Source organism: Struthio camelus, chromosome 18 (genome assembly GCF_040807025.1).
Source record: "Struthio camelus isolate bStrCam1 chromosome 18, bStrCam1.hap1, whole genome shotgun sequence".
Taxonomy (NCBI): domain Eukaryota; kingdom Metazoa; phylum Chordata; class Aves; order Struthioniformes; family Struthionidae; genus Struthio; species Struthio camelus.
The window spans coordinates 922,571-941,288 of NC_090959.1; the positions used below are offsets into that span (position 1 = coordinate 922,571).

The following is an 18,718-nucleotide window of genomic DNA, read 5'->3' on the forward strand; positions in this document are numbered from 1 at the left end:
AAATCCTTCTGCCAGACCTAATGTTCCCAAGGCTCACCAGCTATGAAAGAAGGGCAAATATAAGGTCTCTGGGAGGCTCCCATGGGACTTGCGCAAAGGATGGTTATGAAGGGGGGCCAGCAGCAACTCCCTTTTGCCTCAGGCTGCTCACAACCCAGCAAGTACCTGTGCAAGCCACAAGGCCAGCAGGGAACATCAGGGTCTTTGGGAACACTGGAGACATCAGACTGATAACCTTTGGGGGCCTGGCTCTGTTGCAGGCAAGTTTGACAGAAGCTGAGTACGGCTGTGAGGTGCAAATAGCCTTCCTTTCTCTCAGTGCAGGAAAGGAGATGGACACCCAAATCCACTTCCTAGGGCAGTTCATTGATCCCTTTTCCACAATGCACGGTCCCGCAACCCATCTCTGGCGTGGACTGGTCCCATGCTTGCAGAGCAGTGAAAAAAGAGCTTCAATACTGCAACCATGCTGACCACAGGGTAGAAGGCATATCACAGCCAAAGGACACAACATACTGCTGGCCAGCAACTGCCTCATGCTGCACGGCTGGGTAGTGCTCTGCCAGGGAGTGCATATACATAGGAGGAACATGAACACGCAAGGATTTGACCAGATGTGGGTTAATGTCCCACTTATAGATAGGAGGAACATGAACACGCAGGGATTTGACCACATGTGGGCTAATGTCCCACTTCAGCAAAAAGGAATTTGTGACAGATGCAGGTCATCAGTGCCTCATCCACCAAACAGCCCCCCACCACTGGCACTGCTTCAGTGATCTAATGGGTCAGATAGATAGTTTCCCCTCTGAGACAGGGAGCTCTCAGCCCTTGTGAAGGGCCCAAGAAGCTGGCTGTGGTATCTGACTGCTAGGCATTGCCACCTCTGGTCCACCCTGCTCTCACGTGAAATTGGGAAGGACGTGCTCACCAGGGCCATGAGCTTCAGCCCCTCCAGCAGCTTGCAGTTCCTGTTCTTCAGGCGATGTGCCTCATCAATGACCACACAGCGCCACTGGATCTTCTTCAGCTCTGGGCAATCGGCAAGGATCATCTCAAAGGTGGTGATAACCACCTGGAACTTGAAGATCCCGGGGAGAGGGTTACCCTGTGGAGACAGAACCAGAGGCAGCGCATGACTCCTGCAAGGCAGCAGAACACTGGCTGGATCCTGGCAGACAGACATCCCTGCTGGTCCACACAGGCTGGCCACCCTCTCAGTACTGAATTGTAGTTGGGATTCTCTGATTTACCTCCCTCAAGAAGCAGGCAGGTTACTTCAGGCCTTCACATGCTGGCCACAGGCTGTGTCTCTCCAACCCAGACATTGCTCTGGGCTAGACAGGCAAGCCTGGTCAAAACTTGTGGCTGGGGCTCTGCTGCATTTTTCCCTTCCTGTGTGAGTTGGGCCTGTTCTTCACCCATACACAGTGCACTCTGGAGCCCAGGCCAGCAAAGGGGTCTTAAAAGATCACCTTGCCCTCTCTAGATGAACCACAAGCTTCACTGCCCTCTCTAGATGAACCACAAGCTTCACTGGGATGTATCCCAGTGCTTCCCAAATAAAGAAAGCCAGGGTTGAAGGATGCATGCTGGGAGCACCGCATGCGTGAATCACCTGTGTGTCCCTGTACACCATCTCATACTGCTGGATCATCTGCCGGCTGATCTGGCTGCCGTGGTACACGATTGCATTCATCTCCGTCCAGGTGCGGAACTCCCTCTCCCAATTGGTGATGGTGGAGAGGGGTGCAATGATGAGGAAGGGGCCATGAATGCCCATTAGGAAGATTTCTGAGAGGAAGGTGATTGACTGGATTGTCTTCCCCAGCCCCATCTCATCAGCCAGGATGCAGTTCTTCCTGCAGAGATGGACGGGGGACGTTAACATGCCTTGTAGGAGCAGGAACCACTCTGCCACTGACTCCCCGATGTGACACCTGACGGGTCACCTCCACCTGCACCTCTCTTACCCTGCAAAGTGAATGGTGGGGAGACCTGCAACCCTGCGGCATCAGTACAGCACTACAAGACGCCTAAACTGCCACATCACCCACTCACTCGCAAATGATGAACCCAAAGTTAGTGTAAAATATGCCTTTGGGTGCACGCTAGCCAGTGAAAGACCTATCTGATAGCCTTGCTGCATTCCTGCCACAAGAATGGGTCACCAGCAGTCTGACCAATGCCAAAATTCAGCTGTATCTCAAACCCCTCACTAAACCCAAACTATCTCCAAACTGCATCAGCATTTACCAGAGAGAAACATTCCTAAAGGTTGCATTGCAAAGCTAAAACAAATACAATTTTTCTGGCTGCTGCCTGTCAGCTCCAGCACAGGCAGGTCTCACTGGCTGCTGTCAGGCTCCTGCTTATTGGCTCTGCTGCCCTGGCCTTGGTGCTCCCATGACAGCGTATGCTGTGCCTGCGCTGAGGCCCCACTATCAGAGGGATTCCTTGTGAGAGCACAAGGCTCCAGCCCCTCCTTACCTGTTATACCAGTTAAAAAGCAGCCAGTTCATTCCCTCCAGCTGATACTCCCGCAGCTGATTACTGTTCTTATATTCCCGGGACTTCTCCAGTTTCTGCCAAGACTCAGATGCCGGGCGCTCCTAGGAGAGAGCAGGAGCAAGATCCATGGAGAGGAAGAGGCCAATGCTCCGTGCGGCCAGGCCCCACTTCTGGGACTGCACCTCAGGACAACACTTCAAAACAGACATCGACAGTCAGCTGATTCATAGAGAGGTCTCAGCCTCAGTATCCCACCCTCAGATCCTGCTAGCCCATCTGGAGGGAAAGATATGGGGCTTGCACTGAAGGTCCAGGGCCCGAAAGGTCAGCGCTGCTGGATCTTGGCAAAACACAGGCAATCCCTGCCCTTCCAGGGCAGCGAGCTCCCAGTCGGGTACATTACCTCTGGGTACGTTACCATGTGCTTGATTTCTGGAGGGATTTGGAGGGCTTCAAACTCTTTAATCTTCCCTGGGTCGACATCCTCCTCCAGCTCCCAGGTGCTCTCCTCGTAGGGCAGAGAGCACCACTTCACCAGGTAGTGAGTCACCTCCTGTAGCGCAAGGAGACACAGGCTGGCAGAGCAGCGCAGAGCTCACCAACAGGTCAGGCCAAGGACCTGGCCGTAGGCCACGGGTGAGAGTCAGTCACAGGAACGGTCAGGGGCCCACATGTCATCTCCCCGTGCCCAATGGCCCCTGGGCAGGACTCTGGTTGTGTGACGCTGGGAAGGTCTCAGGCTTGTCAAAGACTGCATGCAATGCATTTCCAGGGTCCAAGAATCCTGCTGAGCCTCCATCCCTCCGCAGGGCAAATAAGTGAGGCAGCCACTCACCTCTCCGGTGTCAGGGTCCTTTGTGTGAGCCACCTCCAGGATTCGATCCACCTCCACATAGTCTGGGTTGAACAAATCCTCATCAGGCTGTGACAACAAAGAACAGAAAGAGAGGTTCAAGGTGATCCTAGGGTTAAACAGATGGCGGGCACGAGAAAACAGCTGCGGCACATCTGTCCCCAGGATGCTGCTGAGTTCAGCACTTGGAGTGCCCATAGGAACAGGTCTCTGACAGAGGAGGACACAGGAGCCCTGCAGAAGGCAAACTCCTTGCTTTAGAGTGGCCATTGGCTCCACGTGGCCCTTGCTGGGAGGGAGGAACGCGTGCCCCAGCCCACATGGCCTCGAGGTACAAAGCCTGAGCTGTGTGCTCCACAGCTCCTGAGCTGTGTGCCTGAGCTTATGTTCAGCATCCAGAGCTGTGACTGCCATAGTGCCGAGCCACACGCAGCACCTCCTGGGGGCCCCCCCAGCTGTCCCGCAATGAACCTCTAGTCCTCTACCAAAGAGAAGGCCTTGCTCTCTTTCCCTCTGTCTCTCTCCTCCACACGCTTCCAGCTCAGCAGTCACAGGCAACACCAGCAGCATCCATTCATGAGACAAGGGCTCATCCTGACACCAGAGCAGGGGCACCAGAAGGCCTGTGGAGGAGTGAGCTTTACACTAGCAGTGCTCCTTTGGACAGACACACGTCCAGGGCTAGGGAATGAGAGGCAATGGGCTCCTCCAAGCCCCAGCTAGTCAAGTGAAACAGCAGTTGCTTCTTGCTGAATTGTTAATGGTACAGCGCATTCAAACACATGCTTTTTCTTTGCTTCCTGAGAAAGATCCCAAATAGATTCAGGAGTGAGAAATCTGAACCCTTCCACGTTGTGCATCCACATCCATGGAGCAACTCGCATAGCCTACTGGCCTGATTTACACTTGTGAGGGGCAGTTCAAGGAGATCTAACAACTGCCTCCAGAGCAGCAAGATAAATTACAGAGCATCCCTCAATATTAAACAAGATTAATCTGCTTATCGAGTGGAGCAGGCAGAAGTGGCCCATAAGCCCAAGTACCTATAGCTTCCTCTCTCCTGCAGCATCCCTTCTCCACCATAAGGAGGAATGTTCCTCAATAAACATAGAAGGCACCTCCAGCCCCACATGCTGCCCTCCCTCCCCCAAGGCTACGATTCATGGTCTGCTTCAGCACTCCAGGGCAAGCAATGCCAAGCAAGTGACATTTGTCACCCTGACCGTGCCTCCTCCGGTGACACCACAGGTGTTCAGGGCACTGTCACGGCTCCTTGGCTCCAACAGCCCCACCTGCTCACCTGGACATTGCCACAGTGGGGTTGGCGTAGCTGCGGCGTCAGCGGGAGGGCACGGGCAGGGCTCTGGGCAGCACTGAGGGCTCACTGGCCTACGGGAGAGCTCAAGCAGGGCAGATGCAGCTACACTTGGAGCCCTGACTGCCCAGCCCCATCCAGGGATTTTGGCTGTGGAGCTGGTCTCACCTGGGCAGGGAGAGATGTCAGAGGCTGTGCCTGGCTCTCGGCCTGCTCAGCCACCACACCAGGCCCAGCTGTGTCAGAGGAAGAGAATGGCAACCTGCTGCACTCAGATCTCACCTCTGTAAAAATATGCTTCATCTGAGCTTGCTTGTTCCGGAAACGCTTTATCTTCTGAGAGATCCTGGGGTCCTTCTCCAGCTCCTCCAGAGTTGCCCACTTACAGTGAAGGTAGGAGCTGCAGAGGAAAAATCAATAAAACACGATAGAAGCCTGTGGGCAAAGTTCCCATCCGCCGTACAGACAAGCAGGGAGCTCCCAGCAACCCAAAGAGCATCCAGCTCACAGCCTGCCATGTGAAGCCCCCATCTGGAGAAAATAATGGCCTGGGTCCAGGCCTAGACTCAGCACTGCAGCTGCAGTGACTTTGTTGCTTTCCACACACCAGCAGAGAGCCTGGCTAGGGAGGATGGGAGCAGTGAGGCAAGGAAGCTGGGGCTGCAGCTGGGGATGGGACGGAGGCAAGAACGGGCTGAGTGAGAAGTCTGCCCCTCACTCCTGCATCCACACCACCACCGGGCAAAGAGCATAACACTACACGTACAAGTTCCTGTACTTGACGTAGAACTCCTCCATCTCATACGCTAGGCCTCCGGGGTGAGCCTGAAACCAAGGGAAGGACAGTTAGCAACAGCCAGAGCCCAGGTAAAAAAGAGGGGGCGACTCCTGCAGCCTGGGTCCAGACAGGCCTCCTCCAGCCTGTCAAAAGGCTCCAGGCAGGCTGATTCCCGAGGACAGCAAGGATTGCATGACATTCAGCATGGCTCCCGCCCTGGAGGCTCAGTGGCCTTGGGGAGTGTGGTCTGAGACCACACCTGAGCACAAGGGGCTCAAACATCTCCTGGGGACCAGACCAGCCCCAACTCCTCTCCAGAGGCTTTCTGGTGCCCAGGACAGGCCAGGTACCACATGGATCCCCAACCAGAAAGGTGACACTCCGGGCATCCCCCTCTCAGCACCCTGCAAAGAGGAGGTGGAAGGAATGACACAACAGTGCTGAGTGTTGCTATTCTCCACGACCCAACTGTGCCAGGCAGCCAGAGCCCATCCCTCCTCTGCCCAGGGACCTTCACTCCCATTGAGATCTTTGTCACTCACCTCCTTCTGCACCATCCTGGAGGCAAGGATCTTCTCAATGATATTGGCATCATCCTCGGGAGGCTCCTGGGGACACCGGGAGGAAACCGGAGCATTGGTTTCCAAGCTTGTTGTATGATTTGGCCTCTGGCACCCTCCCAGCACAAAGCTGGCTGTTTCTTCCTCTCCCAACCTACCAGCCGGGCAGGCAATGCCAACATGGCAGGACGCTGGGAGAGCGGGGGCTGGAGAACCCTTTCTGGGTGCTAGCGTCCAGATGCTGCCAGCCCAGCTACACTCACCCATGACAGACTCTTCTGGCCTGGTGCCACTTCAGCCAGGGCCACACAATTCGGCAGCCAGCAGCTGGGACAGAGGAGGGGAGTCCTTACTCTGGGGTTGCAGCTGAGCCCCTCTAACAGGTCACCTGGCAGAAATTCAGCCCTGCTTCTGCTGGGTTAATTGAATCACTCAGAGAAAGACCAATGTGGACCAGAGAGGTAGGGCTAGGACAGGGGTAGGCCACAGTGGGAGCCTTCATTTCTGTGCTCAGCTGGTGGATAGCAGGGACTTGGCCCAACTCACTTTCTGTCCCCTTGAGCCACAGGGTCTTTCTCAGGAGAGCACTAGCCCTGCACGCTCAAGAGAGCGAGACCCAACTGACCCATCCACGGAGTGACCATGCCCAGGCCAGCAGGGACATGTGGGTCATGGAAGCCTGAAAATAGGGGGACGTGAGCAGCAGCACCCTAGCCCCGCCACTATCAATCCAGCTCCTCCCAGGTTAAGTTCGAACTGCTGGCCTCCTTCCCTTTGCATGCCCTCTCCTGAAGGGAGACGAGGCAGCTCCACACCCTGTCATAGCTCTCTGTGCCAAGCCACTCAGCTTTGGGCCTGCCATGAGGAAATCACCCCACAAGGCCACAGAGACCTTCCGTTGGCCACCCATGGGCTCTCAACCCACACATCCTTGCTCTGAGCACACAAGCTTTGCTGGAGGTGGTCCTGATACTGGCCAGCTTCCAGTCCCAAGACCCAAGGCACGGAGCAAGCAGGGAGGCCAAGGGGCCCCCGTCTCTCCTGGCCATGCTCTGCAGCAGGATCAGCACCACTGACAGCCAAGTTGAGGGCTTGTGCCTGTCTGTGCTGCAGCAGGAGAGGCAGGAAAAGATTAAGGGGAGAGGCGAGACAGCAAAAACGTCTGGAGCTTTTTTGAGCATTAGAAATATCAGTTCTGTCCAGGCTGGGAAATGGTACAGCAGCAGGAGAAAAAGCAAAGTGCAGAGCAGAAAGGAGGAAGACTGTGTTCGTCTCCTTCAGATGGGGACAAAGCCTGGCCACTGGGTAGAGCAGCCCTGGGATGTTCCTTCTCCAACTAAGGCCCCTCCAAGAGAGGCACGGGGCAGGTTGAGGAGGGGGCAGCTGCCAGGACACTGTGTCCCTGCAGGGCACGTAGAAGGACTCCCTCCCATACCACTCACCCAACAGGGTCTGGGACAGCCAAGGCCATGCCAGGGGCCTGCAGCACCCTCCTCCATGTCTCAGCTCTCAGCCGACCTGCTGCCTCTGCATTACCCCACTGTGGTTGGTGCCGTGGAGGATGCTGAGCCCACACGTATGCACAGCACCCAGCATTGCAACACAGCAAGAAGAGGAAAGAGTAGATACATCTGGGTACCTAAGCTGCAGTCCTGTGGCCATAGGGGAACTTTTGTCCTTTCTGCCCTATGCCAGGGCCACAGGGGTGAGGGAAGCACACAGAGATGCTGCCGCTGCAGCCAGTCATGCAGTGCCCATTTCCCCAGACCCTTCCACTCACCCCAGAGCTCCTGAGCCCCAGTTTGACACACATCGCTTGCACAGTTGCACCTGGGAGACTGGCCACATAGAGTTTGTGTGAACATAGTGACAAGCACAGCACTGCCATCAGAGTAGCCTCCAGAGCCTGGTGGTTGGGGAGCTCCCACATTGACCCGCAGGCAAGCGGGCTTACAGAGGTCTGGGGTTTATTGTCGGCAGCCTGAGGGCCACCAGAGGAGCTGTGCACTGCCCCAGAGAGCTGCCAAGAAACGTGCCCAGGGTCCAGGGAGGAAAACTGCAAGTTCAGGCCATGGGGAGAGTAGCTCTGAGGCCTAACTCTGAGGCCTAGCTCTGAGATAGGTAGAGGGGAAGAGACCCTGCAGGCCCAGCACTCCCATCTTGCACTGCTGGCGTAACATGTCCCCATGTCACTCAGTTCCATGCATGGCAGGAAAGGCACTGACCTCCAGTGCCACAGGGTTGATCCCAGCCCTGGCAGCAGCCACAGCCAGGCTCTGCGCTGAGCCTGCTGGCAGGAGCCCAGAGCAGTCCCTCAGCACAGAGCCCTGCTGCCTTCAGATACCAGCCTTAATAATTCATTTGGAGCAGGACAAACTGAGGTGGAAGTCCAAGACTAAGAGGTGAGGACAGCAGGCCGGCAGCATGGAGACATGCCAAAGGCAACTCATTCCCACTTGCAGTTTTGAAAATCTCACTTGATCAGCTCACTCCTGGGAGCCCAGCTGGGGACATGGCCCCAAGCAGCACCCAAAAAGCCTCAGCAGTGAGAGAAAGGGCAGTATGTCCCATGGGGTACGCAGCAGCCCCTCCAGGCAAGGCAGGGAGCATAAGGCCAGGTCACGCTTACTGGCTCAGCAACAGTAAGAAGAACACAAGAACACTAATGAAAACAATTAGTTACCATTATTAATATCTGGCAGCTTTTGTAGCGACTAGAGATAGGGAGAAAGCTGCAGGTGTCTGACATGCAGACCAACAGGCAGGAGCTGAGCCAGGAGGCCAGAGATGCAGTGGGCAGAGGAGGCAGGGCAGTGGGGCCCAAGGTGGGGTGACTCCAGCTGGTCCCTGCCATGCTGCCCCGCAGATCAGGCTGGTTGGCAGAAGTCAGGCTGCGGATCCCTACACTCAGAGGAACTGATGAAGATCAAGGATACGGGCAGAAAATGATGACTTGGCACCTACAAAGCCCACAGCTGGCACAGTTAAAATACCAGGCTAACCTCACGGGCAAGAGCTACATGGACAGGAGCTCAAGGTGGGTATGGGCAGTGGGTCAGCCATGCATTCAGGGACAGCTCCGGCTGCATGACATGTCCCACAGCCCCTAGCAGGAGTGGAGAGGGTGGACCAACAGCGAGCACAGCTGATGGGAGGGACAGAGCTATGAAGCAGCAGCAGCACCAACTTTGCTAAGTGACAGGGCAGAAGACTCACATGACCAGCCAGCAGAGCAGCAGGTGCACAACCGTGAGGAGGAAGAGGAACTGCTGAAGGGCAGAACATGGGGGAAATAAAGAATCTGGAGTATGGGAAGCTGTGAACATTCTCAAAGGACAGGCCAGCATGGGGCAGACAAGGCTATGGCTAGCACACCAGAAGATGCTCAAGGACCAAGGCTTACCTACACCAGCTCATTCACATGGGAGCCCAGTGGGCCTTTCCAGGCCAGAGCTGCCAGAAGGCCCAGGGCGCATGGCCTCAGAATGGGCTGCACTTCTCGAGTCCCTCTCAGCTGCACAAAGCACTACGTGCCTCTTGACTGTCCCTCTGTGCACTCATACTCCATGCAAAGTCACCCTGCACCCTCCTAGAGATGTGCACTCCCACCCCATCCTAGTGCTGGAATCCCCCACCCTCCTCCATATCCTCAAACCGTGGTACTGACACCCTGGAGGCACCCCTGAGGGAGGCAGGAGGCCCCTTCCTCCCAGTCCCATGTCTGGCCCTACCTCTGCCTGCCATGCCAGAGTGGAGGCGGAGAGCGCAGAAGTTCGCCCAGCTCCCAGCACAGCTATTGTTTCGCCATCATCATCTACCACCTTGAAATCCAGGTCCTCGTTGTACTTCCTCCTCTTTACCTGGCGTCCTGAGCGGCGTTTCTGTGTGCCAGACAAGAAAGGCAGTCACTGGGGAGACAGGCAACCCAAGTGCCTCCCCCTTGCCTGACATGAGGAACAGGCGCAGGTGGAGAAAAAGCCTCAGGACTGCCTCATCTCCAGACCTCCCCCTGTGCCAGTGGGTTGGAGGTGGCATGAAGAACCGGTAGCCACCTGGACACAAGCCCCTGTAGAGCTGAACATCTATAGCAGTTTCTAGCACTGCTTTGCTGAGGGCTCCGTCAGCACCTTGGAGCAGAGCACTTGCCCTTGTCCGATCTGCATGCCCCCGCAGCCCTTGCACCCCTGCATATGCCCATGCCTTGCCTTGGGGAGCGCACTGAATCATGTTTCAGGCAGGGCCCAGTCTTACTGCTCAGGGATCTCAGCAGGTCTGAGGCTGAAAGGCAGCAATGGGGGCAGGAATGAACGCCAGACAACGCTTCTCCAGAGAAGGTTGCAAAGCAACACATGGGGGTCCCTAGGAGAAATCTGGGCCCTGCTCACAGTGCACAAGCATACAAAAAAGCTGTCCTGCTCCATGCAAGGGGAGCCTGCCTGGCACTGCAGCTCTGTTGTCTCTGAGCCCAAGAGCAGAGGAGCCCTGCAGAGACATGCACAGCGCCCCTGCCCTGCGGGGCCGGCCAGCCCTCCCTGCACTGTCCCGCGCTGAAGGCACTGCCAGAAGCCACAGTGGAGAAGGGAATTCAAGGCTGAGGAATGTGCAGAGCTCCCTCTTCTCTGGCACAGGGCAGCAGTCTGCACTGCACCTAGTGCCATCAGCGGAAATAAACTAGTGGCTCCCCTCTGGGGCTGGAGTCTACAGGCCACACTGCTGAGAGCACTGAGAGCTGCACCCCTGAGACCCAGCTGTTCTGCCTGCTCAGATGTATCTGGGTGCCTGGATTTCTCCGACCAGCAGCTAGCCCAGCCAGTCTGCAGCTTGGATGTACCTGGCTGTCAGCCGACTCAGCAGACTCCTCCGGGCTCTGCACAGACGGGCTCAGGAGATCTTGATCCAACTCCAAACTCTCCACCGGGATCTCATTTTTCCTCTTCCCTTTCTTCTTCCTCTCCACGGGTGTGGGCCCCTGCTCCTTGCTGCCAGGACAGATTGACAGTTAAACCCTGCTCCAGGGATCCCGGAGTTCAGCTCTACAGGGCACGGCCAGGAAGCACCCGCACAGGGTTCTGCTCTGGACTCATCTTTCCACCACATCACCCGGAGGCAGCAGGAGGCTCCCGGCGTCTCCCCCAGCACTGGGGAGTGCTTGTCCCAGCACAGACAGCTGGTGACGGAGGGAGTCTGCACTTTCTCCTTAATCACCATTGACAGTTTCCCCGACCGATTCCAGTACACTGGGAAAGAAAGGTCCAACTGCCCCTGCCTGGTGTGGGGCAGCAAGGGACTGGTGGCTTCCTCTAGCCAGCCAGGGGAATGGTCCCACAGGGGCCAGGGAGACTGAGTTCAGCACGTCACTGGCCCTTGCAGCTCCTAAGGCAAGGAGAGCCAGGGCAAGCTGGTCCAGGGCAGGAGGAGCAGGAAGCCTTCAGATACAGCAGATCAGGTGGAACAAGGAGCCCAGGAGACCCAGCACAGCCCCTCCCTGCCAGACTGGGGGACCCACGCAGTGACGACTTCTCCAGACTATGATGTCTCCGATGTGAAGGCCAGATCCTGAGCCTAAGCATAGCAGTCTCTGCACAAGCTCGGAGGCCCAAGAGGGGACCTACATTCAGCCTGGGTACAAGAGGATTTCCCCATCACCGAGCTCACAGCTCCTGCTGGGTCTCCACCAAATGAACCTAGCAAGTCAGGGTAATGAGTTGCCTGCTTTAAGCACAGCAGTCGCAGGCAACCTGCCCTGACGAAGGTCAGAAATATTCAGCAGGCTCAACAGGCAATTCAGGTGCTGGCACCTCAAAGACAAACCTTCTACCCCAGCCTGAGAAGCACCAGTCATCCCTGTTCTGGTGGCACTGTTGGCCACCTTGCACGTATGTGCCACAGAGCCTTGCCAGACCCCCAGGAAAGACTTTAGGGTAGCGTCCAGCACATGGTCGTCTTCCCCGTGCTGCACCAGCCAGCCCCCTCCCAAGAGAGCAGCAGAGCAGATCTTGCCCTGTGCCTTGAGACAGAAGGGGTCCAGCCCTGTGATTTCCACAAACATGGGAAGGATGTAAGTAAGTCCCAGATTCTGCCAGACCGCAGCTCCCCCCCCTTTGAAATGGGGTCACCATGGGATGTCACCATGGCTTCCCAGGACACATCGGGAGGCTGCGACACAGCAGGCAATTGCCCTCAGTGCTCAAGCCACAGACCAAGCTATTGCCAGGGAGAGAATTTAGGCCCTGCTTCTGGTGAATCCCAACACCTTCCTGCAAACACAAAATGCACAAAGACACAGCCCAGCTCCCACAGACGTTCCCACTAGACAGTTCAGTGGCCCAAGAGCCTCCGACTCCCAAGAGCTGGCCCCTCGGCCAGTGTTGCTGGGGGCAGGGCCTCCGGGCTACCCCTAGAGACACCCAGCCAGCACACCCCAGCCAGGGCCACAATCTGCTTGAATTAGGGAATGTGCCCCAGAAGCACCAGGGTAAGAAATAAGCACTCCCAACATGCACATCTGTCCTTACCCTCTGCAATGAACACTGTTAAGAGAAAGATTTCAAAGAGCTGGTGTCTCTTCCTGGGCTGAGAGCAACATGCCAGGAAAAGGGGAGCTGGCCTTGCTCATTCAGAGCCAGCCCCACAGTTGGTCCCCTCCAGATCCAAGACTTGTACAGCTGCAGAGGAACAGTTGGTTTCAAAACCATGTCTAGGTCTTACCCCCCATCAGGAGAAAATCACTACTTGTCTGGAACTGGTAAAAACCAAACAGTTAAAAATCTGCAGTTCAGGCCAAAAATGACCTGGCCATGCACCCGCAATTCAATTAGAAGCCCTGAAAATGCACTGCTAGCATTGCTTCCACTGGAGCAATAACTCCCAAGATATTGATTTGTAAGTCACAATTAACAACTGCTTCATTCATGAACCAGTAGTTGGCTGTGATTAGAAATAATTTAGAAGAAATTATGCCACTATTATCTGCCACTTAGAGAACTCCCAGCAATCATTTCATTTGCACAGAGCACCTACCCTTTCTGCTGCTCGCCTGGCACAGGCCCCTCTCCCTTCCCTCGCTGCTACAGGAGCCCCCAGCCCCACTTTTCCCCCTGCTCCCACCCTGGTTGTGGAGTACACACATGCTGCCAGGGCTGGGGGGCACAGGGAGGGCACAGCCCTCCCAGGCTGTCTTCCCCTCTGAGCCTCCACCTTGACACCCAAGGGTGTCCCCACCCAGCAGCCATTCCTCTTTTGGATGGATTTCTTGGGTGCTAACCCAAATGCCGATGCAACAAGCCATGAAGAGGCTCTTAAAAGGGTTGTGGCAGGGGAAAGCTGCAAGGAGGATCGAAGGTCTGAACTCTCCAAGTGGCAGACGGTGGACATAGGTCCTCCCAGAAAGCGCAGATGAGCAGGAGGAAAGAGTACCACAAGCTCGGGCTCAAATGGGAAAAGATGCCTAAGAAAGCATAGAACTTCTTGGCCCTCCCAAACTCCTGCAAGCAGTCTCTTTTGGCTGGATAATGGCTTACTGAGTTATTTTACTTAGGGCTTTTTTTGTGTGGAGTGGTATCTTCACCAAGACTCCTCAGGATGTCCCCAAGAATCCACCTGGCCTCAGCATGGCAAGCAGATCCTCCTTCAGCCGCTCTCCTAGTACCTCCAGACCTTGCTGTGCCTTTTGCATTAGGGACCATAATCTCCAGCTGAGGTTAGCCCACCACAATCCCCCAGCTTAGAGAACCAGTTTGACCTGCCTACCCTCTATCCATGACAGGCCACACTGTCAAGGACAGTGTATAGTCCTGGGAAGGCACTGACAACAACCAAGAGACCTGCCAGGGTGGCAACAAGCTCCTGGACAAGAGCTTTGTGAGTCTCTAAGAGCCCAAACCTTCAAAGGTCTGCTCTTCCCCAGGTTTTCCCCACTTTGGTCTGTCCTCACAGCAGGGCCACAGGAGCTGCTGCAAGAGGGACACGTGCCCGGGGCTCTTCTGCAGCTGCTGCCGCAGGCCAACGCCATGGCTGTGGGTCCGATGGAGTCAGGTGCCTCATGCCCATCTGGACCCTGGTGATGGATTTCAAGGCTTGATTCTGGGGGTGAGGGTTGCCCTGGTGCCTAATCTCTGGGCTGGACTGCTTACACGGCAGTTTTTTACAGGAGTAATAGAGATGGCATTAGGAAACGCTGCTAGCTCCATCCCTCATCCCGGGCACAGGTCTAAACAAGCTGCCTTCATAACCTCAAATTCAGCCTGCTACCTGGGCTGGCCTGCGTGCTGGGCACGAGGCTGAGCTGGGGGCTCTGGGAGAGCAGCTTGCTTGCTTGTCCCGCGGGATGGGACGACCACGCAGCCTGCCTTGCCCACAGGGCTACAAGGATCGGGCAATAAGCCTGCTTTTTGAGAACACAAAGGGTTAAGAGCAGGCACTGCCCCCACAGGGCCCTGGCACGGCCACATGTAGTGCAGAAACCAAGCCTGCAGTTTGTATTCCCAGGAACAGCATGATCCTTCCTGGTGCTCACTGCTGTCTTTCCATGTGCCTCACTCTTTCCTTCCTGGCCTGCAGCTCCTCTCCTTCCCACTCCACCTCCAGCCCGGGCAAACACAGCAACCAAAATCCCTTGCCTTGCTGGCCTCCCGACAGTGTCTCCCACGTCATGGCCAGGCTGAGGCCCTGCACAGCCCCGTGCATTCCCCTCCACTCCAGCCTGGCTCCCCGACAGCAGCCTCCCTCCTCTCTGCTCACAGTCCTCTCCAGCCCTCCTCAGGGCCTTGAGGAGCCCTTCCCTCACTCTCCTGGCACCGCAGGCTTGATCTGTCCATCCACATCTGCTCTGGCTCACAGGCCCAAGAAGTGGGAGCTGCACTTCCTTTGCATGCGAAATGCCAAGCTCAAGGGATACCAGAAGTGACAGTGCTGCGCAGCTCGCCTGTGGGTTCCACGCCTCTGCGGCCACAGCAGCTCCCGCCTGCCCCACCAAGGACGAGGTGACTAGTTCCCATCCTGCTGAGCTGCCTCCACCAGCCTGGCATTGGGCTTTTGCTGCATGTCACCTTCTTCTCACTGCCAGCCCACACCAAAGGGCACCAATGGGACTTGGGTGGAAACAACCTGTCTTGTGAAATCGCTCAGGATTCAGTGTCCTAGTTCACTGGAGACCATTTGAATCTGTCGATGACAAAGCCAAGTTGACAACAGCCTGGTGCTGAGGGCTGCTCCTTGGACACGGCTGCCCTGATGCAGGCAATACAGGCTCAGCTTCTCCAGGATCAGGCAGTCAGTGCGCTTTGCGTAAAGCAGAGCTCCAGCAGAGACCGAGCAAAGGAGACTGACCCCACTCTGGGCAGGGCACTGCCTGGGGTGGGAAAGATCCAGGCTTATATCCCTCCGAACAAGTGGCCTGTGGGTAGCCATGGCAGGAGGGAGGTGGGCAGAGGGATCTAGCAGAGAAGCACTGAGAAGCTCTTTCTGGTAACCATTTCCAGGGGAGTTTCCTCAAGGAATTCTAACAAGTTGGTGTTTTCCAAGAAAAGTTTTTTGAAAAACTCCCAGCTGGCTCCTGTACTAATCTCATTTACTGTAGAAATAGGTGCATCCTATGGATTATTTACAACACATGAGGAGGGTCCGACTCCAGTCAATAGGCCTGCTTTGTACAGAACTCTCCAAAAACATTTACTCTTGCCAGTCCAAGACAGTAAATCAAATGATGCTGGTACTGCAGACACTTGCTCTATTATCTACACGTATTCCCAATTAAAAAGCTTTCCTAAGAAATCAGGCTGTTAATTAAAAGGATGGGAAATTACTGGAGGCAGTGCTGTTCTGTTATGCATTACAAGATAGTCCTCAGGCCTTCGAAGAACTGCAGCCCTTTTATGAGTCTAATGTAGCTGGAGGTAGAGACTCCTGCTTCCCCAGGGCCTGGGGGAATGCGCAGGGGAGCAGAACACCTGGGTTCTCCTCCTGCCACGATCGCTGCTGGCCTTGGCCACAGACACAGCATCACAGCCTGCAAAGAAGGGACAGGTCCTACAGCCCATAAGAGGAACAGGAGAAACTAAGTGCTCCACCATCCTCCCACAACAAACCACCTGATGGAAGATCCTCCTACCTCTGAGGCTGTCTGAAGTGTGCAGGGACCCTGCCTCACTTGCACAAAAAGCCCCGGGGTCAGGTTAGAGTCACACATATCCTCTGCCTGGGCCCCAGAATAGGCATGAGGGGCCCTTCAGCATGCAGCATGTTGCTTTCCTTGTGAGATACCTCATGAAGGGCTCTCTGCTCCCCAGGACGCTGAGCACAAGGGCCAGGCCAAGGAGTGGCCAGGACTCTTCTGTTCTCTCCAGGACCGGGTACCACTGGCTCGGGGTCTCGTAGGGTCTCATCCCAGAACTGCACCTGCCTGTCCCGTCTCTGTATGGCCAGAGAGCTCATGCCAGCCTTCACACCTGCAAGTCCAGCCTTCAGCACGAGGTGCCCGCACATCCTGCACATGCTGCTCCCTCTGCTCTAACATGGTGGACCAGGAGCTGCTCTCTACAGCCACAGCTTGGCTGAAGCTCCTGTGAGCCCAGCACCCCATCCACACCTCGCACAGAGACAAGGTCACACTGTCACCCACCTGCTTTTCTTGGGTCTTGCTCTGGGGGAAGGCTCAGAGCTGCTCTTCTTGTCTTTAGGCTCCTTGGGGGTTTTCGGTTCCCGGGGTTTCCGGGGCTTTTTGGCCACCTCCTTCTGCTTGGGCTCTTTCGGCTTCTTGGGCTCCTTGACCTTTTTAGGCTCTTTTGGTTCTTTAGGCTCTCTCCTCCTCTTTGGTTTTACCTCCTTCTCCACAGCTGCTTTTTCTCCCCCTTCCTGTTCTCCCAGCTCCTTTTTCTTCCGTTTCTTCTTCACCCCTGTGCCCCCACCCCCACTGTCCTGCATCCCGTTCTGGGCTGCTGTCCGCTTCTGGGGAGCCCCATCAGGCTCCTCTTCCGGGCACTGGCACTGACTGTCCACGTCCGTGGCCGTCACCTGATGGGGCACCTCATCCTCCTTCTCATCGCTGGCAAAGTGGTCCTGTGCCTTGCACTCCCAGGCATCCGAGGCATCCGACATTGGTGAGCGGCTCAGCACTTTCAAGCTCGGTGGCTGCAGAGAGAACAGAAAGGCAGCATGTGAGGTAAATGCCACATATAGAAATAGCAAGCATTTGCAGGGAAGCTCTTGGCCTACAGCCCCAGCAAGGCCCTATATGTCTGGGTATAGTGCTCTGCGTGGTCTCCATCCCTAGATATACAGGGTCTATCATTAAGGCCTAACGACCACCACGTGCAGAGCCTCACGCAGCTCAAATGCCAGGACTCCCCTTCCCTCCCGATGGAGGTTGGCAATAGGCAGTCACCCAGCAGGGAAAGTTAGAGTGAGGTCTTCTGGCTCCCCACACCACCAGCCCCATGGAGGTCCAAGGAAGAGGCAGCTGGCACCTCTCTTTTGCCCTCCAGCACAGCCCTAGCTTTGATCTCACACTCCAGCACCTTCCTCTGCTGAGGCCCAGAGCTGCCGAGTGACCCACCTTCTGCCTGTTGCCCAGAGCCAGGGATTGTCACAGCAGGGCAGGGAGAGAGGAAATTAAACCTGCCTTGCAGCTTCCTGCTTGAAGAGGGCAACAAGAAACAGGCTCCATAAAGCCCTGGGGCAAGGCAAGGCAGGAGGCAGCCCTGCTTGGAGCAGAGCTCAGGGTAGAAATGCAGGGCCCTGGGAGCTGCTCTGGCGCTTTGGACTCCCTCCAGCCCAGGACAGCACATCTGCTCTTCCTGATCCTGCTCTTTGTTCCCTTCCTGCAAATTTTCCAGCACTAAAAACTGAAAGGAATTCGGCTGCCTCCCCCACACGCTCCTTCACAGCAGGCCCAAACTGAAAACAGTACTAAACACCCAGCTCTGCTGAAGAGGCAGAAGGAGCATCTGCGATAAGGAGCCCAGGCTTGTGAGCAGCGACGGCCAGCTCCTCACGGGGAGCTGGGACAGCGGGACTGGCCAGGCTCCCACAGACCAGGGGCCGCGAAGCAGCCCAGTGCTCTCCTGAGAAAGACAGCAGCACGTGCCATTTTGTAACTGGGACAGGATAAGGAACCAGAAACATGCCTCCAAACAGCTGCCAGAAACAGAGAGAGCAAGGGCTGTGCAAAGGGCCAGGCAGAAACATGGCTGTTTACAGCAAGGATGGAGAAAGCAGTAAGTTGGGCTCCGTTTCAGCTGCTCTACCCATTAGTCCTCATCCCCAGAGCTGGCTGGCACAGGGAGCACCTCTCTCTGCCTACACTGTCAGCCAGGTCATTGCCTCTTTTCCTCTCTGATCATGACCAAATAGCTACCAGAGAGTGCTTGGTCCACAGCCAAGCGCCAATCCGCTGCCATACTGGTGGCAGCCCATTGCCAGGCAGGAGGGAGCCGAAGAAATGTCCCAGGCAGATCTCTGCCCACCAAACTGGGCACAAGCACAGGCTGAGCTGCTCCTCCAGCCCCACACTCATATGCACCTGCAATGGGGAACACAAGCACCAGACACTGCTGGGACTGAGGATCGAGGCCCGCAACGGGAGAGAAAAGAGCATAACCTTTGCAGGAGACGGCAAATTTTTCACCCACAATGAAGCTGATCAATTCCTTCCTTTAACCAACATCTCAGCCGCAGTGAAGCTGTAGCCATGCCCCTGCCCAAGC

At 55.9% G+C, this 18,718-nt stretch overlaps 1 protein-coding gene across 4 annotated transcripts in view; it reads right to left on the reverse strand.

Annotated features, from left to right (window-relative positions):
- The window catches only part of CHD6 (chromodomain helicase DNA binding protein 6), a 72,207-nt gene that overhangs the window by 39,913 nt on the left and 13,576 nt on the right, over positions 1–18,718 (reverse strand). For 2 of the 4 annotated variants that reach the window (XM_068912017.1, XM_068912015.1), the window contains exons 3-13: positions 16,636–17,144; positions 10,849–10,996; positions 9,749–9,898; positions 6,000–6,065; positions 5,446–5,504; positions 4,962–5,079; positions 3,347–3,433; positions 2,930–3,064; positions 2,491–2,612; positions 1,619–1,862; positions 932–1,108 (exon numbers count right to left, since the gene is read on the reverse strand). In XM_068912017.1, coding sequence (XP_068768118.1) covers positions 932–1,108; positions 1,619–1,862; positions 2,491–2,612; positions 2,930–3,064; positions 3,347–3,433; positions 4,962–5,079; positions 5,446–5,504; positions 6,000–6,065; positions 9,749–9,898; positions 10,849–10,996; positions 16,636–17,144 — 1,815 coding nt within the window. Of the gene's footprint in view, positions 1–931; positions 1,109–1,618; positions 1,863–2,490; positions 2,613–2,914; positions 3,065–3,346; positions 3,434–4,961; positions 5,080–5,445; positions 5,505–5,999; positions 6,066–9,748; positions 9,899–10,848; positions 10,997–16,635; positions 17,145–18,718 lie in introns of all 4 variants that reach the window. The other 2 variants (XM_068912016.1, XM_068912014.1) reach the window with 1 other exon arrangement.